Below are 20,159 nucleotides of genomic sequence, written 5' to 3'. Positions count from 1 at the left end.
TTAGATAACATAAATTTTTATTTTTTTATTTTTTTAAGATCTTAGTCCTTGTTCATTTTTTAAATATGAAAAATATTTTCCGTTGTAACCTAGAAGAATAGTATACTAAGTAAAATTTGTTTTCTAAATTAAAATCGATCAATCTCAATATTACATATTGTTTTTTTTTTGACCCACTTAGGCCACTTCAAATAAAAATATTTAACTCGTCGAAGAATATTGTGACATACCAATATTATTACTTAATTTCTAATATAATGTAATATCATACAAATGGACACTTAAATAATTGTAATTATATTGTAGAAACTATCAAATATTTAAAATGTTTATAATAATTTAATAAATATAAATCAATTATAAATAATAAAGATATACATTTATTTTGACAAAAATAATTTTTAGACATAATGTACCTATTTATCCAGTATAAATGAAGATAATTAATAAATATTAATTGTTAATAAAAAAGTACTATACCCTAAACACATATGTTTATTTAGTTTTAATGCGAAAAAGCTTTGACAATAGTCTTATCACTTTATAATTTTTATATATAAATAGGTTTTTAGTTCTTAGTTTTAAAGTATAAGTGGTGTTCTAAAACATTCAATAAGATTTTCGAAAAACCTGTGTTGAATTATATTTTTTTTATTGATATTGCTAAATAAATAGTCAGGAATTTTAAATGTGTGATTCGTTTTTATAAATTTCATTTAAGTAAATCATGGATTTAATGAGTTTTTCTTTTTATAATATGATAATAATATTTTCTTATAAAGGTGTTCATCATACTCAATTCTAACTCAATATTATAATATAAAACAAATATTCCATTGTTTATGAACAACAATTCATGAAGAAATATTTATTTAAAATCTCATAGGGACAGTTATCAATAAAAGGCCATATTCTATAAAACAAATACATTAACGCATAACTTAGAATAATATTAATCGGAATTAGAATCATAGCATATATTAATAAACGAAATTGATTCATACAAATGGTAATTAAGTAAGGAAATCCCACTTTGCGAGCGTGTCAAATTCCCAATTTCTAAACATATTTGAAATAATTAACTTTAATTTCATGTAAAATATCCAAATATAAAAGTGTGACCTGTATTATATGAGTAGACTTATGTGTAAATCATTAAATTAATTAATTACCTGAGTTAATACATAAAATATGCTTTGTTATAAATTTATCCAAAATACTGAATATCCGTACTGTTACTAAGTATAATTACGATGGTAACTATGAACCAAATTGTTTTGAACTTATGCTTAGAAACATAAAATCAAAACTGGCTTCTACGATCATTAAACGCATGAAATACATGAATTCCATAATATTGCAGTTCACTGTCTTAAACAATATGTTATCAAATATTTAAATACTTTAATAATAGGTGGATTATAGTTTCATCTAAAATATGTCTCGAACAAGATACTTGGACTAAGACGTGCGCGATCCCATGTACAAGCCATATGTTATAATAGCCATGCAATTGGCGGAAGAAAAAAAAAAGTTTTTCTTAAGACATGTAAAGAGTTTTATTTACAAAAAAAATGACAATGAGATGATAATAGCAAATAACTATTTTACACAAACAGAGAGACACGCACGCAGACACAAATCATAGTAACACTGTGGTACGTGCGCGGTTATGAAAAACGTATACTAAGAATTAGACCAGTCTGAGAGCCGTCAGCGGGCTCAGGGCCGATACGATTTGGTCGGCGTTGAGACGGCATGTGAAAAGTGATTAGTAAGCTGGTTTGTACGGTGCTGGGGCGGGCTTGTAAGCCGGGGCCGGTGCAGAGTAAGCGGGTGCTGGGTATCCACCTTCCTTCTTGACCTCGGCGTTGAAACCGTTGTAGTCGTCGGCGGTGTATTCCACGGTGCGCTTGCTGCCGTCAGGTTCGACCAGGCTGTAGGATCCCTTGACGTAACCGTTGGCGTCGGCGTATTCGTTTTGGCTCTTGATGTCACCGGTGTAGGTGTCGTGCACGCTGTAGTCGAAGTTGTACGGGGATGGGGCGGAGTAAGCTGGTTCCGGAGCGTACGGTTTTGGTGCGGAGTACGCGGCTGGCTTGTAGGCCGGGGCCGGTGCTGGTTTGTAGGCCGGGGCTGGTGCTGGGTAAGCGGAGTAAGCCGGGGCTGGTGCTGGGTACGCTGAGTAGGCCGGGGCAGCTGGGTAAGCTGGTGCAGCTGGATAAGCTGGGGCAGCTGGGTAAGCCGGGGCAGATGGGTAAGCTGGGGCAGCTGGGTAGGCTGGGGCAGACGGGTAGGACGGGTAGGAAGGTTCTTTGTAGACGGCCAGGGCGGTGGCGACGGCGAAAGCCGCGAACACGATCAACTGAAAACAGAACAAAAAAAAATACGGTTAGACGGGTAAGACGACGCAGTGCTGTTGAGGTTAACTGCCTAAAGAAATATTTTATCGGTTCAAAGTGGTTTTCCACGATTATTGCGTGTCCGAAAACATCACGAAAACCGGTCGAAGATTCCGTTACACGAGTTAGCGAAAGTATGTTTGTGAACGAAACAAAAAGCAAAACGTTTCCCGTAGATCGCGTGCGAGTCGGACGGTTTTCGGTAGTCCGACTTGTGCAGGACGAGGGCGGACGAGCGACAGCGTCCGTGGAGGGGAAGGATCGACCGCAATAGGGAACGGTCGTCGGTGGGCGCTGTGAGAAGTTCTCGGACGACCTTGTTCGCGCAACCATGACGACACAGCGACGGTCGGCGAACCGGTAAAAGTATCGGAAACCGGTTCGCGGAGCGACCAAGAGTGCAAGTGGCTCGTGCGTTGCGTGTGCGTTCACGATCGATTGAGTAACCCGGTGGCCGGCGGCGATACCATTGCCGTTCGCGTAACGCGAGATCGGAAACTCCGCGAATCGGTCTTTGCCGGTCGATCCACCGGCGGAAACCAAGACATGTTATCCCGGAGCGAGTACGCGGTGCCCGAGCGTCCCGGCGGACGGTGGTCGGACTTGGGCAGGACCGCAAGACTTCGGGCACCGGGATCTGCAAAGAAAGCGCGAGCGCTGGACCGCGTGGCGATGGATCGGCGAAAAGAGCCCGTGAACACGAACAAGAAACAACACGCTCACCTTAGCGGACATGTTGGAGAGTGGACTGTGAGTTGACTGCGTGTAGTGAAACGATCCGGTGAACGTGGACGACTGTGCTGGTGCGGACCATCGGCACCGGTATATATACACCGTCCGAGATTCGAGAGACTTGCCGTGCCGACCGGAGTGCGCGGGCGGTGGCGTGTGACCGCGCCCGGTGGCGGTTGTCCACGGTGAACGCGGACGGCTCCGATCGTAAGTGAGGGCGTACACAGCACGCGCACCCAAGGGGGTCACTGGGTTAGTCCCGGTGTGTTCCCCTCGGGCAAAGGCGACACGGGCGTGTTTGCGGACCGCCGCCGCTGCGTAATACGTGCGTTGTTCTTACGATTATTCTCACGTTAGCCGTAGAATGCCCGTGCGTTCTCAAAAATATCGTTTGCGCGCGTTAAAGTCGTTGCAATGAATCGCTATTGCAATCGAAACAATCATCCGCACAGCAACGTTTCGGTTTCGGTTATTTGACGAGGAATTTTTGTTTTCCCGCTAAAGCGATCGTTAGACGTTTGTGTACGCTGCTTGTTGATAAGGTCTTGAAAATCATTTAAAATACGTATTGCAGATTTCTTGATTAGCATTGTCATTACGAAAACTTCGACTCGGTCGTCATTTTCGATGGATTACGGGATTAAGTCGACTGGGACATAATTACTGATTTTTTTTTTTTTTACAAAAACACAAGTAACATTATAATTTTAATGATTTTATCGACCAACTTCAATTAAATAACTCTATAGTATAATAAATACCATTTGTTTTTAAATGTTATTTTCATTAATATTTTCTTATTGTGTTGAACTTGGTTTTTATTCACATTTTTATTTTACTCCTTATACTATTATGATGTTGAAATTATAAATATCACGTTATTTTATTGTACATATTGCTTTCGGGAACGTACATTTTCATAACTATACACTTTGGATCTTACAGCGTATGGTACTCGTACGTTATAATTTTCAAAAGTATGCATCAATCGCCTTATTCCAACTACTTTTTTTTTTTAACCGAGAAAGCTGTTTTTAAACTTATTTCTTATGCTTATGTTAATGAGCATAACATGAAGATTATTACTTTTCATTATATCGTTTAGTATTTACACATTTTGACGTTATTTAAAGATTATATAATATATTTGAATAATACTTAAGTATCATTTTTCTGAGGAGGTTCTTAGTCTTACCGATTGAACTGCAAAAATATTATGATGATATTTTTCGGATATCATTAATGGGATTATTTCTCCATATAATATATTGTATACATATATATATATATTTATATATATATATACATCAAAGAGCTTATTTGTTACAAAGGAAATATATACCGAGTATAATATAACAAAATAATGGACGCAAAATATTTCTAGTAGGTCATAATAATATATTTAAATATAATAAAATAAATTTATAATTTTTCAATAAAAAGATAATAATTTGTTAAAAAAAAAAAAAAAACGATCCTACTCTTGTCGGTATTTCAAGAATTGAAAAATTCTATATTTAACCGACATATTGCATTTATATAAATTTATGCAGAATTAAATCCAATCCAAAATTTTTCGAATAAACTCTACTGCTCCATCCATCACACGAATAACCTCAAAGCCCATAAACTCCTGTACCTTAAGTACGTATAGTTCTCGTAAAACAAAACCAATCTATAATTAAAAATGTGAAATTATCAAGTATTATTTTTGTCTCATTTACATTTTTTATCCTTAGTAATCCTTCATTAGTTTAAAAAAACTGCATAAATCTAAACAACCTATAATTTTTCCTTTTTCTCATCAAAATATGTCAAAAAGACTTAAAATATCAAATTTACTCTCGGTTCAAATACTCTTGACATTTTTTTTTAACATAATCCTTGTCATAATCTAAATTAATAGGACACCGTGTTTCGTAAGTTTTTCTTTTGTTTAAAAAATAACGGCAGGGTAAAACTGTCGGGTGATTAATAAAATATTGGAAACAGCTGAAGGTCATAATTTTTCTACTACGTTATTTTCTTGTAGTTTCCTATCATTTGCATACTCATTTCTTCCAGATGTTTATAACTGGCTGTTATACTTTCACTTTTTCACCTTTTCGTCACTTTGCAAACGGCTCGTAGAGTATTTCATTTCACGTACTTTTTGAAAGTTCCACGTTTAATTAATAAAATAAAACGCATAGAATCACTCGTACGCATTTTTTATTTTACTTTATAGTTAACTTGTATTACGGTATACACAGTGGCGGTTCGTGGGGTTCATTGAAGGAAGGGCACAAAAATTTTCCTCCTTTTTCATTATCTCAACTTTGAATTTACCAACAATGCCTATTGATTTTTTAAATACAAAAAAAATTGTTTGTGTAGAAAAACCTTTTAATATACACTTATGATGTATGTTGTATGAAAAATAATGAAAAATCTAAAAATAAGAAAATTATGATTTAAAAATAAATAATAATTATAATTATACGCTTAATCAGTAATATTTTTAAATTCCAAATCAATTTGTCTGTCTTTTTTTTCTTCATGAATACTTTGATGTTTTTATTAAATTTAATTAAAAATTATTTAATAAATCAAGTATTGTAAATCTGTAACGTATAAATAAAGCACCGTAAAATGAAAATACATTACACTTAATTAAATAAAAAAATGAACAAAAAATGAATTATATTTATCATTTTCCAACTATCTATGATAAACACTAATTAATGTTTGTTCTGTGCCACGAAAGACGGTCGACAATAACAATACGAAGTTGATAAGGCCGACAAAATCTCGTAAATCGTTATAAAAATACAATTCGGGCACAATACGATTGTGCCCGGCAACGCCATATTATTATAAAAAAAAATGGAGGAAATCTGTCACTGTTGATCGGTTCATCGGGCATAACGAATTTGTGTTTGCCACCTAATGACCGTATAATATAGTATCAGTATGTACGTATTATACGTAGGAATACCCGTATTTAGTACATTTTTTTTATTTTTGATAGTATACTAATTACCAACTATATATGATGGTTAGAAGAAATACCAATAGCTATTAAATTTTGAATTTTTCTTCTTTCTTTCAATTTTATTGGTGGAGCACGTGCACGTATCCCCTATAGCACGAGCCGCTACTAAATGTACAATACTATTCTACAGATGCACAGAAATTTTAAAATATTTACCTGATCCATCACACGTTACATTATCAGGAATTTTTTTATAAATTAATATTACAAAACAATGTCAAAATCGATTAAGCTTTACGAAAATTGTTAGCACATGCATAATATCACTAAAACGTTTCAATCGTACTAAAGAGTTAATTAATTTTACCAATATATTTTCGAACCTTTATCTCGCCTGGGTGTTGTTGAGCAAATTGTTTAGATGGTCATTTAAACCTTATAAATTACAAAACACACATATTTTATATTTACCGATCGATTTTATAAAATAAACTAAATACAATTGTATTGTGCCATAATTATTAACTATTAGATTCGGTTTATTGTAAAAAAATACATTGAAACACCATGCATACACCATAGTTGCATACTAATAACACAAAACACAAACAGTTTAAATTAGAACACTGGCCGTCGTCTTATTCGTACTAATATGATAGTATAACTTAATAGTCTCGATACTATTTCAAATGTTTGTAATAACTTGAACAAAACGTCAATCCAACGACTTCTCAGCATTATTGAGTGCACACAGAAGTGTAATACATCAGCTAACCCTATTGGTGTTACTACTAATTAGTTTAGCTATTGTTTCTCGTCTCGACGTGATACTCGGGATTTGAAATCGTGTTAGAAACTTAGAGGTTCAATATAAATTTGATTTTCTCATTACCGAAGTGGTTATCTCTATCAAAGACCCTATGTCAGTGGTTGATTTTAAATTTCTATTTCTATTTTCAAATTTGGTACATATTTAAGATATTTTCATAGAAGCACTAAAACCACAAAAAATTATTAGTTTTTTATTACAGTTATCTTGAATTAATATTAAATTGAAAACAAATATGTTTACTCTTGTCTGCTGCATATTTTGTTTAAACTATTTTAAATGAACAGACCAATATAATATATTATATTATTATTATTCCAATAAATTAACTTGTTTGGTATTGAAACATTAAAAAAAAATCCTAAATCTTTGGCAGATAACTTCTTTTGCGTTATAAAATTAAAAATTATCGGTGGGTCGGGAGAAACAATAAATTGTGCTTATTTCTATAATTCCATGACAAAGTTTTACTGGTAATGTGAATGACTTATACTATAAGTATTATACTTACAATAGGTCATAATTTATTTTCCTTAATTCCAACTATAGTTTCGGATATATATATATATTCGAAATGTACATAAATCATTATGAATTTTTCTATATTATGTTTGACGTTTGAAAAATAGTTTTCCATTTTCTTTGATAATTTTGAATTCAATATAAACTGTGAAATATTTATAAAAAAAAAATTTTTTTGGTTATTAAAATTACTAAGTTAATTTACAATTTAATTTTAAAATATATTTAATTATAAGCTATTTTTATTTTTTTATTAAAAAAATATTCTGTAATCTAATATTGCAAATACTAAATAAGGAATAATTTTTTATTAGTTAATATGTTCATATTCTATTTTTATATTCCACATTCATAAATCAATTTAAAAAACGTATCGTTTTCATTTCAATAAATTGATACATTTATTTTTTAGTTTAAAAGTAAAACGAAATTGATTCATGATATTATTATTCCGCTCCAGTAATTTTTAATATTTCATCGTAAAAAAAAAGTTTAGGCTTTATCATTTCAAATTATGATAGAAATAAATATTTTCATTCGAATTTTTATTGAATCCAATTGTAGAATTTAGTACACATGGATAATCTTAACTCATTACCAATATATATGTTTATATGATTATTTTTTTTCATGAATAATTTGCATGAAAATAATTATATTCAAATATGATTTTTTATGGTTTATCATGCAAAACATATTACCATGGAACGTATTTTAATGGACGGCGAATGAAATAGGCAATTTCACTACTTTCTTGTGTTGTAGGTAGATACAATTTATTATGGTCATCGTTACAGTCAACATCAATAATCTTCAACCAAATAAGCTAATAACGTAAAATGCTTAAGTAAATTTAACACATTTCATTCATTTATTTAATAACCGATCGATACATAAATAACTAATAAATAATACCATTAGATCTATAAAATTTATTATTTGAAATAATTTTGAATTACCAATGATACATATTGTTAAAAATACTAGTAAAAAATATGAAAGAGTAAAAAATAATTAACACATTCAAAAACAACTTTGACTAAAAAAGTAATCATTTTATGATCAAATTTTAAATTATAAAATTATAGCGAATTTTTTAGATATATTATTTTGATATTTCGTACTACAACAGTTAAATAACATTTTTTGTTGAATTGTGTTATTTTGGTATTTGAATTATTTTGGTAATTGAATTAAATGTTGTAAAAATGTTGAAATTATAATTCGATTAAAAAGTTTAAAAGTGTTTTGTGTATTAAACTTCCCAATGGTTTTCAATTGTTTTCAATACTTTGTTTTAAATTTGCGAGAAAAAAAAGTCATGATATAAAATACAAAAAATTATAATATCTACCTACTATTAAAAACATTTTAAAATAATTTAAATATAATATAATATAATATTATTCAAAGCTTAAATTGTAAATTTTGATCAGACAATAATATTATTAGAATGATTTGGTATCAGATATTTATATATGTTTAAATAAAACGAAATGTAAAAGAATAATCTTTAAATTATATGTTACTATCAAGTAATTTGATAAGTTTACTCAACTGTTGCCCAGTAGCACAAACGATCGATTAAAACAGTTCATTAAGCTGTGATAACGCTTCAATAAACAGTCAGATAAATAATTATATTGTTACCACAAATTTCGTTACGTTGCACAAATTTTTACATATGATATGTAATAGTTCGTTCGTTAACCGTGGTTAAGTGATACTGATAACAAAAAAGTGATAAAAACTTATATTATCAATTTAATCAAAATTTAATCATCAGGGCTCGAGACTTGTATAGCATTTGCATATTTTTTTGTAGTTTATGAATTGATAGCAGAGTAAGCAATAAATCCATTTCAGACAAAAATGAACTCAATACTAAAAGTTTTTAGTGCATATTTTTGCATATTCTAGAGGTTTTGCTATTTTTTCGACTATTTTGCTATTTATTGCTAATTAATGTAAAAATCGAAAACTCAGTCCTGCAAAAATACATATTTCGACCACTCATCAGTGATCAACAGTTTTGGGACGTTATAAAACTCATTGTCGATTGAAAAAAATATTCCTAAAATATCCCAATGCAAGTCAATATTTTGTTTATCGTATCTTTTATCTTAATGTTGTTGTTGTACACAACATTATTAAGCAATAACAGATCTTACAAGTTTGAAAATATTCGGAAACACATAAATAATACAGTGCAATTATGAAGGTACAAACTGTAAGTTACTTTTTAATGATTTATTAATTTGAAATAATTATATTTTACAGATTGGCAAAATTCGACACATACAAATTAATGAGAACAGGAAAGAGTTTTTAGTCATTATTTGTAAAAAATTATAACTGTAAAATTATATAAAAATTTTTCTTTAAATTTTAATAATTATAAATTCATAAATGTCTAAATAAAAATTTTAAATAAATAATTTTTAAAGCATATTTTCATATTTTTAGTGCATATTTTACATTTTTTCGGTGCAAATAATAGCGCATATTTCATGATTTATTTGTGCTATAACTCTCGAGCCCTGTTAATCATAATCGTTTTTTTTTTTTTTTTTAAATATATAATATTATTTCCACGTATTTTTACCAATGTATATATATATATATATTAACATAATAATTATGATAGAAATTAACAAAAGAAGCAGGAATGTTACAGATGTAGAAAAAAATATTTTATTGGATTTAATAATATCTTAAATATCAATAATTGGAAAATATTTTATTAAAATTAAATAATCAATTTAATCGATTTAAATTAAAACAAAACAAAAAAGTAGAATTTCAAAAAAAGCAAAATAATGTAATAAAAATTACAATTTACAATGTTGATAAAACTTTTATCAGTCGATATAAAACCAATAAAGTTATAGAATTCTATTGAATATTTATCGAACCGAAATCGGGTCTACAACATATCGAACCGATAACACAATTTTTATTGGATTGATAAAACTTATTGGTCCTTTGTGCAACCTGTAAAATTTTTATCGATTCGATAACCTAGTTATTGGTCCGATGACCAGTTAATGGTCATTTGTGCAACCGGGCATGTATGTAGTTTACTGAGTATAATGCTATGTCTACCAAGTAAATAGTTGAAATATTATTTTGAAAATATTATAACTTTATAACTTTGAATTCTATGGTTTCGAGAAATACATTTATAAACATTTGAAAATCTGTTGTGGTATTTTTATTAATAAATACTTTTGTCAAAAAATGTAAATTCACACTGGTGTGAATCCAAGAGATTCTCATTATTTTTATAATTCTCACAGCTGATTAAGAAAGTCAATGCAATTTTAATTTTATTTCAATTATTTTACTTCCTCTCCGTCTTGATTCTTTTTTCGAGTTATGATGATGATAACATGAAAAAAATTGAAATAGGTAAGAAAAGCAATGCATTGTAGCAGCTATTTATATCTGTAATAATATTATCTAGTACGTAATTTATATTAAAAATTAAAATTTAATCTTCGAGTTCATACAAATGTTGACAACAACTCTCTAGATAAATATTAATAATTATTTCACCATAGTCTACGCAATAGGTTTTACGTTCATATATTACTGTATATTATAAACTAGTATAATATTATTTATTTTAACAACTCGTATATGAACAAATTCTATAAACGCATTCGAGATACATTCACTTTTTCTCGTATAGTTTAAATGAATATACAAAAATACTGTTTACGATCAATGTTTTAAATTTTCGTGACGCATGCATTTTCCTTTATTTAGTATTCCGGAACGCTCGTGTTGTTTTAATATGGAAATGAGATACGAAATCATAAATGCTTTAGGGTACTTTTTTTTTATTTTTTGTATTTTTTCAAAATTTTTTAAATAGTTAACCATATTAGAGTAACGTGGTAGATAGATAAATATCCACAACAAACATTATTTCAACTTTTATTTAGGAAAACTGAATGCACTCTCTGGTGCGTAATTCAAAGTTAAATCGAATATAAATATAAAAAAAATAATTACTTTAGATGTATGTACATAAATTAAGAATCGGCTTTTAGAATAAAAAATAAAGTAGGCAATAAAAACCTGGCAATTATTAAAAATATAAAATATAATACGAATTATAAAAATATGCAAACTTTGTTGGCCATTTCTATTATTCCTAATGAATAAAAGCGAGACAGAAGTCGATACATTTACACATGGTTATTATTGTTATTATTATCATGATGATATTTATTTCTTCATCAAAACGGTTTAAATTATTATTTATATTCTAATCTGAACCGTGGGTTATGCATTTGTGTGCATATTGTTCGCAAATGATCGTGTACTGCAATTAAACAGAGTGTTTTTCTCACCGTGAGGTGTACGTATACAATTTACATGTTGTATTATAGAATCCATATCGGGATAAATCGTGTGCTTGCACGGACCGGTATTGCCTAGAGGTATAAAACATTTACCCGTCAATGCACGCGTGGATAATGGAAAGTCGTGTTAGATTTCTCGTAATAAAATCCAAGCGAACATTTGATACTATTCGTTACGAAACATATGACATTTATTTACAAAAAATAAAATGAAATTGATGGCAATGACAGAAATGAAACAAGAACAGAAAAAAAAAAATCACAAACATATTATAACATACTCAGCACAATGCAGTATTATGCGGTTGCATTAACGTGTACTAAGAATTAGACCAGTCTGAAAGCCGTCAGCGGGCTCAGGGCCGATACGATTTGGTCGGCGTTTGAGACGGCATGTGAAAAGTGATTAGTAAGCTGGTTTGTACGGTGCTGGGGCGGGCTTGTAAGCCGGGGCTGGTGCAGAGTAAGCGGGTGCTGGGTATCCACCTTCCTTCTTGACCTCGGCGTTGAAACCGTTGTAGTCGTCGGCGGTGTATTCCACGGTGCGCTTGCTGCCGTCAGGTTCGACCAGGCTGTAGGATCCCTTTACGTAACCGTTGGCGTCGGCGTATTCGTTTTGGCTCTTGATGTCACCGGTGTAGGTGTCGTGCACGCTGTAGTCGAAGTTGTACGGGGATGGGGCGGAGTAAGCTGGTTCCGGAGCGTACGGTTTCGGTGCGGAGTACGCGGCTGGCTTGTAGGCCGGAGCCGGTGCTGGGTATGCGGAGTAGGCTGGAGCCGGTTGGTAGGCTGGGGCCGCTGGGTAGGCCGGAGCCGCTGGGTAAGCCGGGGCAGCTGGGTAAGCTGGGGCAGCTGGGTAGGCTGGGGCAGATGGGTAGGACGGGTACGAAGGTTCCTTGTAGACGGCCAGGGCGGTGGCGACGGCGCAAGCCGCGAACACGATCAACTGAAAGAAAACAAAAATCGAAACCGTTAGGCTACGGTTGGATTAGCGTAGACGTGAACCGTAAGACGACGGTTGACACTAGCGATGGACTTAGCGAGAGGAAAACCCTCGTCTCCAAAGGACTACAGGACGCGAGAGCAGCAGCGGTTGTTCTACGGTCCGGAATTTTTGCGGTCGACCTTGTCCGTGCGCGATCGTATCGCAATGACGTTGGACATCAACATGAGTAAAAGTTGTGGAAACCGGTCGCGATGACGATCGAGCACCCGAGCGATGTGAGTGTTGCGTGTTCGATCACGATTACGTGCACGTATTGAGTAACACGCAGACACGCACACACATATACGACTGGTCTCTCATACCTACATCGAACCTACCGCGGGCCGAACCTAGCCGGTCTAATATTCACTCGTGGTTAGATACAGATTATAGGAGGAAAATATTTGAAACGTTCGATCGGGTGTACAGGAGAAGAAGCACCGTAGTTATCGGGTGTTTATGGCGTTCAAGTCTCCGCTCCGGAAAATGTAATCGCGCTAGTGTTATTTTACGCGACGGTCGAGTGCGGTCGACTCGGTGAAATCCGTCTCGGGATCGTCTCTATCGAAGAACCGTAACGGAAGGGGAACGGTGTACGCGAACGCGGTTACCCGAACGAACAGTCGGGAGGGGAAACAGTAAACATAATGAAAACCATACTCACTTTAGCGGACATTTTGTGCAGGATATTCGTGACGCGATGAATGTTGTGTATGTTAGGTAAACCGTTGACGGTGTTTGTTTATCGACGACTGTGGTTGAACGAACGGAGCGCGCAGGTATATATACGCGGGCCGACAGTCGCGAGGATCGCCCTAGCCGGGAGAAGCGGCGAGGGCGTGCGCGCCCGAGGGGGTCACCGGGTGGGCCGGTTTCCCCCTCGGGCGTTCGGGTGACCGGCGCGCGCGATGCTGTTGCTCCACCCTTCACGTGCACGTAACGTCGTAATAACGTCCTCTCCGCCCGGTCTTCGGTGCCGGCGCGCGAATAGGTAACGGAGACGCGAGAACGAGGAGGAAAACCGTAGAACACTAGTCGTGGTCGCGCGCGCCAGCCGTCTTTTGCCATCTCTCGTCCCGGGCACTCCGAGAAATACGGTGAAGGTCTTCGAGATTAGTCTGTCCGTCGAACAAAGAACCACCGAATCCGTTAAGGTACTCGTCCATTACGAATCATGATCATTATTGTAATGGTAATGCGTTTACACGTTATCTTTCTGTTTTTTCCCTTCGCCGGCAAACGGTAATTAACGTCAGACCACGACGGTTTTTCGGCGCAGGTTGTATCGAAATAAATACCATTTTTGTTTTCCCCCTCGAACCTAACTTTCTGTATGAATATGTTTTTATTGTTTATGCGGTTAGATTTTGTTGTGATTATAATCATTCTTTCATCCCATGACCATTGAAAAAGCATTCAGTTAAATACACCTACCTACTCTTAGTTTTGAAATTATATTTTTCAATAAATATTTTCTCCTCGGTTTTTTCTATATTATAATATCAAAAATTGGTGGTGAAATTCATTTATAAATTGTTTTAATTTCGAGATGGTTCAAAATTCATTAATAAAATCTTTCTTTTTTTTTTATTAAATCTTATATAAGGCAACATTATAATATTATATAGCCGGTCGAAAAGTTTGGCTACTACAGTTTTTAATAACTTAAGATAAAATTGACCGATAACACTTAAAAGAACTCATTAGACTAATTGCTAATTATATTAAAATAATATTCATAATATTTTCATGTAATTAAATGGATTCCGCACTAGAATTTAAGGACTTCTGCATTTCCTAAACATCATATAATATTATATTATATAAAAATTAAAACAATTTACAAATGAAAAGAATAGTTTTTATATTAAGTTGAATAAATACTAATTTTTATTATAACATAAACGATTTGTATTATAATCTATAATGATTTATTTGGATAAAGTACTTATCATTCCTATAGGTTCTTAATATATATAATAATTTTAAAATTACGAATTTGAAGATTTAAATATAAATTGAAATGTCCTTCAATGTGAACCATTAAATTTTACAAATTAAATCGTAAATATATTTCAAATTCTCTAACTTGGAATACTCATTGAATAATAATAAAAAAAATCAAGAACTAGATTTTTATAAAAAATAAAATAAAATACGATTTATTAACCATACATATTAGTATTTGAAATATATTTTATATAAGTAACATTATCCTATTTTTGTTACGTATTACGATAAATTATAAATAAAAAATTGAGTTTATAAAATATGATAGACACGTAAAATATAAAGTGATTAATAATCCGTTATAGATCCCGCCGAAATCGGCGTAAGAATATTTTGAATTTAAATTTATCTATACGAACGAAATAAGTAAAAGTACTTTTAATACCGTTCGACGCAGTCTCGAAATGTAAAATAATTTCTTTGTTCAGATTTAAACAGTTATACAACACTGAGACACACCCAGATTATAAGGTTTCGTGTACACTAGTATCCTACATATGCTACTAAAAGTAACAATTTGTTAAGCTGATTAAAGACGTATTATACATTTAAACTCGTTATTCGAATTTTAATATGACTATTTTATTGAACCAACGTTACATTAGATTTAATTTCTCAATACGTTATACGTAGTATAGATTAAAATATTCATGTTTTGTTATAATATTGTAAATAACTTTGAAAAAGTACGAGAAATGTATCCACTAGAATAATTCCTTAAATTACGATTATTCTAATAATAATACATTCACTATATTTACTACACGTATTCGATTCCATAAAACAGTGACTAGCGAATATTACGTGGTAAAAAAAATCCGCAGCTGTTATATTATGATTTCATATTATAATATTTATAGGAATTAAGGTATGATTCCATACAAATATTGACCGCCAATTACCGTGCACTGCAGTGCCATATATTATCAGTCATACTAAAACGAATTAAATTACTCTAGTGTTGTTCTATCGTAATGTATATGGAAATGGTCATACTAGGATCACAAGTGATATTATAATTATACTCGTGTTGTACGAAATGAAATTGTCAATTTTCGGAACACCAAGTACATGACTTAAAATATAATCATAATAATAATACGAATATGAACACAATATATATTATTATGACACGTGGGCTCTATCGAGTTAAAATTAAAACTCATTGATTGGTGCGTACTTGGATTTTTTGAAGCACAAGGTGTACCACGATGCGTAGACTCGAGACTAAAGGGGTCAAAAGATCAATGAAATTATGTACGCAGGCACACAGACAAGGACGAATATAATGAACAAGAAAACTGTTAAGGATTTATACCAATTAGATGCATGCGAAGAAAAGTAAAAGGAACAAACGAAAATAATATATCTGATAATAAAATTGATGAATTCGAATACGGATAATAATTAATTTTGCTCTATTAGGCAATGCACACCAATGTGTTTTTATTATTATTATTTCACTTTCGCAATTTGTCGTTATAATAATCAACGCGTATGATTTTTGCGATATTTAATAGAGTAAAAAAAAAACGAAAAATATTAATAAAAAAAATTAAACTTTTTAAATTATTTAATACTTCTGTTGAAATTATCCAGACATATAAAAAGGTGCTTATTTTGGGTTGGGATGGGGAGTGGGTGATTAACATTATTTAAAATTATTGCGTCTTAAATAATGTGCAATAAAGTGGTATATATCGTATATCTTCATTCATGGTTACTACGATATGGTCTTTGGAGAGGGCGATTGCTTTCATACCCTAAATTACGTAAATTACGTGCCTGGCATTGTCATTAGTTTTTAAACACAAAATTTTCTTCTGTGACAATTTCTACGATTTTTTGGTGCAAAAATATATATAGTTTTGAATGATTACAATTGATTGCCCGAACAACGTGTCAATATATTATTTAGTATTTGATTTTCGGTTCGCACATAAGTATATTGTGTTCAGGTTTCACTGTTCCGCAAAAAATTGAAGAAAATTTACCACTTATTAACTGAGTCTTCAATTTTCATTTTTTAGCAACCAATCGCTTTCCACGCGTATTAAACACAGTAATATACATAGCAGACGAAACGGTCGTATACAAGACGGTTATGATTATCTAATACCTTCATCTGTTTCAGTAATTTCAAGTGAGGTGTTCGAAATTACCATTATAGTTATATTTATCGGTTTCGGATACGATTCGATGAACAGATCGATTACAGCAGATCTGCGGGATTCACTGGAGCAGTCTACCGTCGATGTTATTCAGTACATATTTAATGTCAAACGAATTTATATGTGCGCACTTGATGCATGCTTATTCTTTGGTACTAGAGGCAATTGTTTTGTTGAAGATAATGTGCACCGTAATTTTATCGAATAAAATATATAAATAAAAACTATCTGTCTGCATTTATGTATATATGTTTGTTGGTTTTTTTCAACATTCGTGTATATTCATATCGTAATCTTTGATCTAAATATCTTCATTTTTTCCCCCTATCCTGTTTCATTTCATAAATTTATATCACGCGAAAAAAATTCAACGACGATAAAAAATAAAATATTTGAACTTTAAGCTACAGATAAGTAAAAATGAATTTAATTAAATGATAAAGCAAAAAATTCATAAATTCTTTATAACAAATCATACACACATAACTGTAGTTATCTCAACTAATTCGTTATTCCCCTCAAGGCCACGCGAAATGACTCTCATTGCGGTCAGTCATTCCGAAAGAGCATCACGGCAGGTTTTAGGAACACCGAACGCCATTACAATAATCGATCACCGAAAAATATAAGCCGCCGCAGCTTTAACAGCGATCAAACGATTATTTTAATTACATAATACACTGTCGATGATTATTGTATTACAGTTGACGTTTCTATTGATCAAACTATGAATTTGTGGCATTGTCATTAAAATCGTGTTTCCGAAACCGTGCTATTATAGGTGGCAAATGTTGTTGGATTCCATATTGGTTTAATGTAATATAGCTTTACAATTTTATTTCCAAGCAAAAACTGTTATTTATCATTACAAAGGTAGTTGACTGAGTCGATTATTATTGTGCATTACAGAGTTCATTAAAATAATATAATTCCGATTATATTTTAATTATTGTAATGGCAGTTACAGTTGTTAACTGTCTAGTGTAGATGGTGCAGGGTTAGGAAATTTACAAACCTGTAGATAACAGATGGGTCGATCGGTTAAAAAAATATACGGTTTATCTATTATAAACTGATGTGTTTGGAACAAAAAACATTATGATTGCTTTTATTCTTAAACACTTATTAATATGTGAATGAAATACGATTAAGGCCCGCCAAAGTAACATGGCAAATGATGTAGCAAATGCGTAACAACAAAATTACTTATGGTGTGACACAACGCCCACCTATGTATCTAGGTAACTAGTAGCACCAGTAGTCATTATGTCTTTTTTCTCGTCGGATGATGAAAATGTTATAGCATTAGTGAATTTAATCGATGATAAAAACGCAAATAATAAAAAAAAAAAAAAAAAAACAATATTGGGTTCATTCATACTGGAAATAGAATCAAAAAATTAAAAGTAATGTTTTTTATGTATTCGAAGAATTGTCTGGCTATCCAGAGCGATTCCAATTATTTTATATAATGAAATAATTAATATAAATAATATTTATGCTCAAAATGTTTACCAAGTGAAATTATAATTTATATAAAATTATTTATAAAATCTTTTCTCGAGTATTATCGATTAAGTTTTTGTTGCTGTAGTCCGAAATATTATGGTTATAAATACATGGATTGGATTTAGTAATATTAAAAAAAAAAGTATATCAATATTTGGATCATCTTTCATTTCAAAAAAAAATTAAAACTTTCAAACTTTTAAAATTAATATGATGAATAAATTAAAAACTTTTTCAAGCGTGTGCAATACAGCACAATTCACTGTCATATTAGTTTAGTTGGCAATAAATATATTTCTTACATATTTTTGATACAAAGTAGCCTACTTGATGCACGCCACTTGCTACATAATTTACCATTCCACACGCCTCGTGACTTTGATAGACGCTTGGCCTAATACGTTTAGATTCTTTACATACATTAAGTGTAGATGGTGATGGTTCGGACCACTGAGATAATACATATATTTTTTTTATTAGTCATCATCGAACTATAAATGTTTCACTATGCATTTAGTATCAATAAGCAACTGAAAAATAACAAAAAATGCGAATCCATAGTTGAAAAGAAACAATTTCTTTGGACAAAATTATTGACCCAAAAGCTAAAATTTAACGATAAAAATATTTAATAATTATTAAAGCTAAGTAATATTGGTATTTCATACGGATTATTTTTCTAAGAAATAAGATAGGTATTTTGATGGTTAAAACGTTTTTTTTTTTTTTTAAAAAAAAATAATGAATAAATGAAAGGCATAAATAACAAATGTTGACTTTTATAGTTGATAAATTTGATTAAATTGATGATTCAGTCGATCGTAAAAAGTAAAAATAGTTATAATTTATTCTACATACCAAACTTTTGGTTGCACGATTGATTAAAAAAGTAATTCAATTAAAAAATAAGTAATTACACATAAAACTAGTTACTAATTAAAAGTGAAGATTTGCATTTTTTGTTATAATATTTAGGTATGTTTGAAATATAATTTGATAATCAACGGTAACAAGAAACTCATTTTATTTTACTATTTAAAAACTATTATGATTTTAAACAACATTTTGAATCCTGAGTGTAGCGAATTGGATATGATTTTAAAATTATTATTATTTAAGAGCCACATTGATAAACTATGAATGTCGATCCACACATACATAATGGTGTTCAATGTCTTAGAATACTACACATTGATCCGTAATCAATAGCTGCATACCAATGGTGTTGTTCTTTATACAGCTGTGGTACATTGATACGAGTATGTGAATTGCTCTACTAAAATATACCAACTCAGCAACAACGCGATAACATTGAGCCATTAGAGCGTGACATGCATAGACTATACGAGATTTTATTTTCGATTTTATGTAAAATCTTTACTCTGTGATCTATGCGTACATATGAGATATTTGCACATACCATAACATTGACCGTCAGAAAATTTGTGTCGTCATGTAAAAATAATGTGAAAATTTTTCGCACGTTTCGTAAAAACAGAGAGAATAAGATGTGCGTATTTAGAAGGGATGCATGTACAAAATTATTTATTTTTTTTACTCCTTGACTTGACCAAAAATTAAGTTAATAAAGGGCGTTTATATTATTGTTGTGGGCCGGGATATCTTGGCACGTCGCACAACAATAAAAAAAA

General features: G+C 31.8%; 2 protein-coding genes across 3 annotated transcripts in view; one reads left to right on the top strand and one right to left on the bottom strand.

The window, feature by feature from the left end:
* Window positions 1-20,159, top strand: part of LOC112687940 (Kv channel-interacting protein 2-like) — a 325,918-nt gene that overhangs the window by 28,114 nt on the left and 277,645 nt on the right. The window lies entirely within an intron of this gene.
* The window catches only part of LOC112687988 (adhesive plaque matrix protein-like), a 23,129-nt gene continuing 4,504 nt past the window's right edge, over window positions 1,535-20,159 (bottom strand). Inside the window, exons 3-7 of the mRNA XM_025561001.1 lie at window positions 13,482-13,505; window positions 12,242-12,778; window positions 4,743-4,809; window positions 3,126-3,469; window positions 1,535-2,365 (exon numbers count right to left, since the gene is read on the bottom strand). Of these exons, the coding sequence (XP_025416786.1) occupies window positions 1,772-2,365; window positions 3,126-3,469; window positions 4,743-4,809; window positions 12,242-12,778; window positions 13,482-13,505 (1,566 nt within the window). The 3' untranslated portion in view covers window positions 1,535-1,771. The remainder of the gene's footprint in view (window positions 2,366-3,125; window positions 3,470-4,742; window positions 4,810-12,241; window positions 12,779-13,481; window positions 13,506-20,159) is intronic.

This window comes from Sipha flava, unplaced genomic scaffold (genome assembly GCF_003268045.1).
Source record: "Sipha flava isolate LNK unplaced genomic scaffold, YSA_version1 36_pilon_pilon, whole genome shotgun sequence".
In the NCBI taxonomy this organism is placed as follows: domain Eukaryota; kingdom Metazoa; phylum Arthropoda; class Insecta; order Hemiptera; family Aphididae; genus Sipha; species Sipha flava.
Note: the sequence above shows the minus strand (reverse complement) of the source record. Positions and strands in the feature narration are given on the sequence as shown.